At 31.1% G+C, this 8,665-nt stretch overlaps 1 protein-coding gene across 1 annotated transcript; it reads right to left on the bottom strand.

Annotated features, from left to right (window-relative positions):
• Positions 1-2,841: 2,841 nt before the first annotated feature.
• HELRODRAFT_178141 (hypothetical protein) lies at positions 2,842-8,374 on the bottom strand (the record flags this gene model as incomplete). The annotated part of the gene is made up of 13 exons (XM_009026283.1): positions 2,842-2,959; positions 3,239-3,374; positions 3,649-3,731; positions 3,944-4,008; positions 4,446-4,550; positions 4,685-4,856; positions 5,151-5,245; positions 5,862-6,036; positions 6,183-6,235; positions 6,621-6,696; positions 6,800-6,801; positions 7,768-7,815; positions 8,297-8,374. 13 exons carry the CDS (start codon positions 8,372-8,374, stop codon positions 2,842-2,844), a joined length of 1,206 nt encoding a protein of 401 aa, XP_009024531.1.
• Between the last annotated feature and the right edge of the window lie 291 nt (positions 8,375-8,665).

Genomic DNA, 8,665 nt, shown 5'->3' with positions numbered 1-8,665 from the left:
TTTATCACGGTTTGAGTTTGTTGAACGTTCTTGTCGTCGCGTTCATCACGACAAGTGTTGACCTACCTCTTCAAGGATGAAGCTATTGTAAGGAATGCACTGAAAGAATGTGCCAATGACTGTAATAATGGTTATAAAAGTGGTTAAGTGTTCAGTTTAAACAGCAATGAATGACGTTTTTGACTTGTTTTATTATCAACCGGAACAATAGAAAAGGAAGAAGTGAAGTTACATGAAGTGAAATTGAAGTGAAGCAAAGAACATTTAGTCCAAAGAAAATAAATGTATATCATAAATCATAATGTTTTAAAATATCAATAAAACATAAACTTAACAATGAAAGAGTTGTTCGCTTACATATTTCTCTTAGAAAATTTCAAACTAATGTTGTTTAATTTGTTCAATGTTAGGGTTAACTATATGTTAGGTTCGCTTAGTTTAACATTATTAGTTTATATTTTCGGAGAATTAAATTAGGCTACTTCGATCTGCTCGTCATAGTGGTAGTTCAGTCTTTTGAGCTCAGTGATGCATTTGTGAAAACTTGTCCACAATTTTTAGAATATTGTTGAATTAATTTTTTAATTGCCATGCTGTCACACTGTTTAATTACGTGAAAACAAAAATATTTTGCTTTGAAAAAATACAGATTGAAAACATTAACACACATTTCTTTTTTTACAGTGTTACAACATCTACAAAACTGATTAGAACAAAAAAAATGGCATGTCGCGTTTATCATTTCTTAACACCAATTAACGAATGGTTCAACAAACCTACCCCACCACTCATCAAAATGTACCACAAAATTAAACGCTGAAAGTCTATCGAAGAATTAGATGAAAAATATTTGAATTCAAAAAATTATAGCACTCCACATTTTTGGGCCAGACATATTGCCGCTGGATGCAGTTATAATGTACCGATAGTGGAACCTCCTCCAACTTCTCCACCTCCTTTACCTTTCCCACCTTCTCTACCTCCATCATCACATTTACGGGTAAGCTCACATTGCCTATCACAGTGGTTACAATGCAAGTAGAAACAAGCAACCAAACGGACTCGAGCTCAAATCGCTGGACTACCATTAAAAAGAACAGATCGAATGCAGAAGTGGCTCTGGCTTTTTTTTCATCGGGTTTTCGGTTTTAGCTTAAATTTTTTTATATTAATTTTTTGTTTGTTTTTTTTCTCTTCAAATTTTTTTTCTAATGTTTTTTTTTATTGTACCATTCCCTGCGTTTGTCAGGGGTTGTCTTTGAAAAAAATAAAATTAAAAAAGTAACAACTTTAAACACCCAACATTAGATAAAGAAATTTCGTTGTTCACTGAAAATCCATCAGTCCATGAAATACTGCCAGATACTGAATCATCTTTTGTACCATCAGCTAAACAAATTGTCGTAGAAATTCAATCACAAAAACCACTACTTCCTCAATCTAATTATCCTTCTGATCCAAGACTTTATGTAAATATAAATGTGGATAACAGATTGATACGTAAATTATGTGAAATAGGACCATGTCAACCAGGACTCAAAAGACATTTTCTGTTTCCTAGAGATAATTTTGGTCGAAAATTTTAAATGTCAGGGTACAAAAAAAGCTATGGAAAAGGCAACATGAAAAAAGAACGAAACTGGCTCAATTATTCTCCAAAAAATAATAAAATATATTGCCATGCTTGCTGGTTGTTTGCTGATCCTAAATCAGAAAATTATAGTAAAGAATGGTCAGAGCTAAAATCAGGGGTATTTAATTGGAAAAAAGGACCAGAAAAGATTATTAAACATGAAAATTCTAATCAGCATCAAACTGCTGTACGACAGTGTTTACCAGTAAAATTTAGAATATCAAATGACAAAAGTGTGATTTCTGGTTTGGTCAGTCAGGAACGTCAAAATATAGATAAAAATAGAAAAATTTTAAAAAGAATTATAGATGTAACATTGTTTTTATCAAAGTAATGCTTGCCATTCTGAGGACACCGAGAACGAGATGATAAGAATTTTTCAAACACTGGTAAGTTTATGGAATTATTGGTTTTGCTAGCAAAGTATGATTCTACCTTGGTCAATCATTTGAAAAATGAAAAAAAAAATGAGCTGTACTTAAGTCATAATGTACAAAAGAATCTAATTCAATCTCTTGCATCAGAAATATCATCTGTTATTGATGAAGAAGTTAAATCTGCAAAAATTTTTTCTTTAATCATTGATTCAACTATAGATTTATACAGAATCGCTCAGATGACTGTTTCTTTACGCTTTGTTCAAAAAACTGCTCATGTAGTACATGCAGTAATGCCGTAACATTTGCTGAAATAATTCGAAGAAAATTAGAAATATTAGAAATACTCAGTATTTAACTAGGAAAGTTTTACATTCTTCGGGCTCTTGAAAGATGCATGGGAAATTAAATAATATTCTGACGTTTTTTTTGAAATTTGTATCAGACATAAATACAAAGTAAATATTTCCCGCTTTCTTGAATGTTATCAGCATTCAGAGTTGGTTGTTGCGAGTCCAACATAGTACGAGACGGGATGATGTGCTAGAACATAAATATTTAAGCTAACAAACATATTAGTTTTCTATTTTTTCTGTAGTTTAAATTCAATGCAAAATTTTCAGCTCAGTATAAAAATGTTTAATTTCACATATTTGTTGTTTATGGAAAAATTAATCAACAAACACAGTTAATAACATGAATAACAAATTTGTCACAATAACGAAAGACGTTAGTTAAGCCATACGAAAATTAATGACAGCAATGAATAAGTTGTTTTAAACAAACATTTTAATCAATAACACAAAATCGTCAAAAATAGATTTTCTAAATTTAAACAAAATTTGTAAAAGAATTTTTGATGTTTTGCATCAAAACAAAGTCGAATACAGAAATGGCAATTGGAGGTCTGCGTGCTGCTACTGACAATTGCAGGGGTTTAAGTTTTGACCTGCCGGGAATGTAAAAAATCGGAATAACTTCTATTGAACAAAAGAATAATTTATGTAATAAATGAAATTGTCATCGTTTAGTGTTTGCATTCGGAATAAATAAATCCAAACAAGAAAGGATAGTTGTACAATCAAAGACCAGATAAAAAGTTGCGGTATCGTTTTGTTATCATGATTCGTTTTTATTAAATTGGCAATGTTTAATTGCGAAAATATTTCAACACAGTTAGCATCACATATTTTAATAGAAATCGTTTACAAAAAATTGCTTCACCGACTTTTTACTCCATTTACTTTCGTCCTCAACTTCATCAAAGATAGTGGATTGTGAGCTACTACTCCGACAGACAATCAAATTCATCTCGTCCAACAATTCAACGCTGTCCTCTCCAGTGTATTTCATGAACAGACTTCCTTCAAAAGATTTTTGTTGGTTTGGTTCGTTTTTTGTAAATATCTAAAAATGTGTAAAAAAAAGGCTTTAAAAATTATTTTTACAACACAGTAGTACAATAATCTTATGTCGTTTTTTAAAAAAATTTAGTTTTTAGCAATTTTATTGCGAAGAAAAAAATAAAAAATTAAAAAAATAGCACTTGTTGAGACAAAACAGAAAATTTAAACAAGAAATAAAAAAGAAAGACACTTATTGATATCAAATGAAAATGAAATTCAAAAATGAACATACTGTTTTTCTTGCAGAGGATGTAGAAAAAGTTGACAGATAAAATTTTTATTTCTTCACACGGGTTACTGAAGAGATTATAAAGCCTGAACATTTTTGAGATTGTTACAACATTTTTAATTCTTTGCTTTTGAAGTAACTTGGGGGTAATTCAACATTATTTGATCAACATATAATGGTAGAGTGCTTCTTTCGAAAGCAGTAGACGATCGCACAACAATCGCCACAATCGCTGCTGCTACAACTACATTCTCATCATGAAAAGCACTCTGACAAAATTTTTTTCATAAACACGAACCTGTTCCTCAGCGGATCGCCGTTTTCTGATAATCTTTCCGCACCATCTTCTGAGTTTGAAAGAATCTTTGTTTTCAACAAATAATTTTTTAGTAGAACTAATTTGATAAATTTTATTTAATATTGAATTCTCCTAAATCAGTTTGATGAATTCTTTCATGGCATTTTTATATGAGAAATAAATTACATAACGTTGAAATTGAGACAGACAACAATATGGACGAATGTGAATGCGATGATTGCAGCTAGAAAAAATTAACGACATGCAATTCTTGAACCTGAAACGAAAATCAACGCTTAAAAACATTAGTGAGAAGTTGCAAAAGATTTTTGGCTCTTTTTATTAGTCTATTTCATGTGAAAGAAAATTGCCAAAAAAGAAAAAAAGCGGAAATGAGCAACTAAGCAATCGGTGCCAAAAAACAGCGTGGCGGCAATTACATCAGCAAACCGTCAACAATTACAAAGCAATGGACTGCAAATATATTTAAATGTTAGCAAACCATCATTCTGCAGAAGTCCCTGATGATTCTGCTGCTACGACACATGCGACAGAAACTGTACAAGAAGGGGCAGATGGTTTCTTTTGATGCTTTTTTTGCTTTCAACTATAATGTTAATGTTTTCACTCAACATTTCAACATGTTTGTGAATGACATTCTAAAAATAAAATGAAAGCATGTGTGGCGAATGGTACGTTAGCTTAAAATGCGACATTGCTATGACAAATTTTGGACACAACCTTGACTAGCTGAATCTTTAAGAAATCGAGCAGAACTATGACGGCATCCATGTTCATGTCTTTATATTCACTGTCCCTGCAGCCTATGCAATAAGAGATCTTGACCTCGGCTGAGATCAGTAGCTCGCGAAGATTTTTGTTGGGAACTGCAGTCAGCAGCTGGACAATGTGGCTACAATTATGGAAAAGTATTACTTAGGCTTAGAAACTTTATAATTGCACCAAAAATAATAAATGATTAGCATTAGATTTAATACCTAAAGCTATGTGCATTTAAATAGCATTTTCTGAAGTTTTTCACATAGTATTTAAATAATATAAGTGGATCTAATTTACAAAAGTTCACCTGACAATTGTAATTAAATTCAAAAAATATTTAAACAAAGAAGCGTACAGACAGACAGACAAATAAACAGACAGGCAAGCAAGCAACAGAGCAAGCAAACAAACAAATGAAAATATTGACTTGTGAAGTTGGTCTCTCAGATCACTGGACTGGATGGGGCAGACCAAAAGGCCCCTCAACACGCCGACCAGTTTCATGAATTGGGTCTCTTTGTCCTGCGAGGTTCATTTCATTTAATTGAAAATTTTTTCGGAAGTTGAAAAATCAAAATGATTTGGTATTTTTATATTTGAAAAGGCGTTATTTTAATCAGATACTTATAAATTGTGTAAACAGTTTTATATTTCAATAAATTTTCAACCTTTTTTTGTACAATGTTTGCAGTGACACAATTAGAATTATAATGAAACAAATATTTGACTCTTTTATCCAGAATGTTTCATTAGAAACAAAAATGAAGAAGTCTTTTTGTAAGAGGTCAAGTTACGCATTCTTCGTTTCCCCAGCACGTCATGCCAGACATCAAGAGATTCGTACGATGCAATTAGCGTCGAGATAGTGACATGTATATTATGACCATTAAAACCAACAAGCAAACCAATTTTTACTATTATTAAATAAATTCATCATTTTTATATAACTCACAATTACCGTTTTTATGCAAATTACAGCAAATTCGGAGATCTGCTCTGGGTGCTAGATGCTCAAAATTTGTGTTTAATGTAAAAAGGGTTGTATCGTCATCAACGTAAAGCAAACTAAAAGGGGGTATTGTATGTTTTCAAAATGCAACACAAATATTAGACCTTAACGCAAACTCTTTACGAATACCTGATCCAGAGTTCCTTCAATGATGGTCAGATTAAAGAGGATTTTGAGGATTTCAATGCACAAACTTGCCTGCAAAGAATCGAGTGATTTGATGGGGTTGTTGTCCGGCTGCAGTAGGAAGTTCAGGGCCTCAACCAGGTAGGTCAGTCCGTACAAGTCGTCACGCAGTTTCGTTCTGCGGTATGTTGAAGAAAAATGTGATGAACATCTTCTTACAAATCATAACTTTTGTGCTTAATAATTCATTTCTACAGCGTAGTCGCCCTAGTGTAGGCAGTGAAAAATCATTTTAAACAGTGTTAACATCAACTGAATCGATACCTGTTTGCAGGGTTGTAATGGGTCAAGAGGTGCAAGAGTTTCATGTCGTACAACTGTCAGCATGTGATGATGACCGTTAATATATTTATTTTTATTTTAATGGGATAGTTTTAAATTCAAGCTGTCTGAATGTATTGTACGCCCAACTTTGTAATGTGGGGGGTGCATGGTTGTTGATGGCCTGCCAGCCGTGTTTTTACTACAAATATGTGGATTCAGTTTTTCCGTTGTTCATCATGTATACAAACATGGATAAGAATAATAACTATTTTAATGCGAAAAAAACATTTTATAAATTTATGATTCAATTTTGTTCAACTATAAACGATTATTTTATTTTAAATTTGAAAGACAAATTTCGACGTCAAAAATTGTTTTAGTAGTTTTTAAATTATGACTTCATTTATTGAAATACTTTGCATGGAACTGACGTGTCACCTTGACACCATGTGGCAGGAAGGGGTCGTTAATTATTTTCAGCCTGTCAACAACACCGTGCACGCAGTGGCCCACCCTGAAGAACAATGAAAACATTGAAATAGTTTTATGAATATTTTTATGAAAATTACAATTTCATTCATAACATTCGCTACTACTGTTGTTGCTACAACCCTAACCGCTGAATGGCTAATTTTATATCGAAGTTATTGAAGAATAATTGTATGAATACAATATAATAGAATAATGATTAATATAAATTAAATATCGTTATTAATGAATAATAATAGAAATAGTGGAAAATAATTTTACATAATTATTCTAAAATCTGCACTCTTGAAGAGTTATATGGATTTGAAAAACAAACGATTTACAACTATCAAAGTACGAAATCATTACATTATCGCAATTAATTATTTTATTTTATTTTATTTTTTTAGTTAACCTAATAAACTATTTTAATTAATAATTATAATTAATATACATGAAAGAAACCATTTAAATTGAAACTGCAAGTCAAGAAGCGTATAACCAAACGTGTGGCGGGTCTAGTAGGTGGCCCGCATTGTCAGCCGAGTTTGGTGTTATTATTGAAAGTCAGTAAGGCACAGTTTACAGACAGAAAAACACGTTTTCAATTACATAATGGACGAAAAATTGGCGTGATAAACAATAAAAATGATTAAGTTTCAATATTTTTGCACATTTAATGAAATAATTTCTTCAAAATGCTCTAAGCATTCTTTTTTTGAAATGATAAAATGGAAAATGTATATAAAGCCAAAAAAATGATATCTCTACCTAAAACTATAGAGATGATTTATGCTTAATTTTAACCGCTTTTTTAAACGAATTAATAACAAATATTATTCTTAAACAAAAATGAAAACAAGACAAAATTTGGTCATAAAAATTTATAAGTCGATTTCAACGATATAGTCTATTCAACTATCAGTCATTGTCGCCATCGTTGCTCGCCAGCTCTTTCAGAAGTTCTCGGAATAATAACTGGTGGGAGGGTTGTTCTGGTTGTTCTGGGAGCTTCGCATTTGTTTTGCACGGATGCGTTCAGCTTGTGAAGTGTTTGTTTTCATATTTTAAAACGTCAAAAATATTTTGAGTAAGATTGATTGTTTGGTCTACTAACTGCCTTGTTTCCATCTGGAGTGTGAGAAAATGAAGCAGCCTCTTTGTACTGGGGTGGCGACGTCAAGTTAATACGTAGAGAGAAGAATTGTTGTTTATATGTCACGTTTTAAAAAAATGTTATTTATACGCTGAGTAAAAATTAGTTATCTGTAGCTAATTTCTTATATTGATTAGTTTAAAAACTATCCAGCCAGCTTACTACCAAACAATTTTCGATATAAATGTTTCCAAAAAAAACTAAATTTTTCGTAATAACCAAAGAATTATTCTCATTTAATACAAAATTAATCGTTAATTTGAATGATGTACGCAGTTCATTCAAGCAGAAGTAAGTAACAATTATTCACAATACATCAAACAGAGTTGTTGTTTCGTTGCAATCCAAAATTCAACATTGTATTGATATTATTTACATTTCACCATGTGATATAATTCCAGTTTAATTGAGAAAAACTCATTTCAATTTTATTTTTTTAATCTCAACAAATCAGAAATTTAATGAAAGGCTAGAAGAAAGCGGAACGGACCTTGCTAAGAAAGGCTTCAATGCTCTCTCCGAGTGTCACACTGCCCTTCCCAAGCATGTAGACCTTCAGCTTGTCCATGCTCCTAAAAATAATAATAATTTAATTTGTTTTATTAATAAATTCTTACTTTCAAAAACTTTTAATGTAAGATTTAATTAAAGTTATCTTACATAAATCGAATTTATATTTAAAAAACTCATACAAACACATGCATATATACTTATACATACATACATATACGTATATTTGTATATATATATATATATATGTATATATATATATATAAAATAATAATAGTAATATAATATTCATCAATATTTTATATTTATACTCACGTGTATAACAAACATATACACATATATAATTTCC

This window comes from Helobdella robusta (assembly GCF_000326865.2).
Source record: "Helobdella robusta unplaced genomic scaffold HELROscaffold_46, whole genome shotgun sequence".
NCBI lineage: Eukaryota > Metazoa > Annelida > Clitellata > Rhynchobdellida > Glossiphoniidae > Helobdella > Helobdella robusta.
This window is presented reverse-complemented; position numbering and strand designations above follow the sequence as displayed.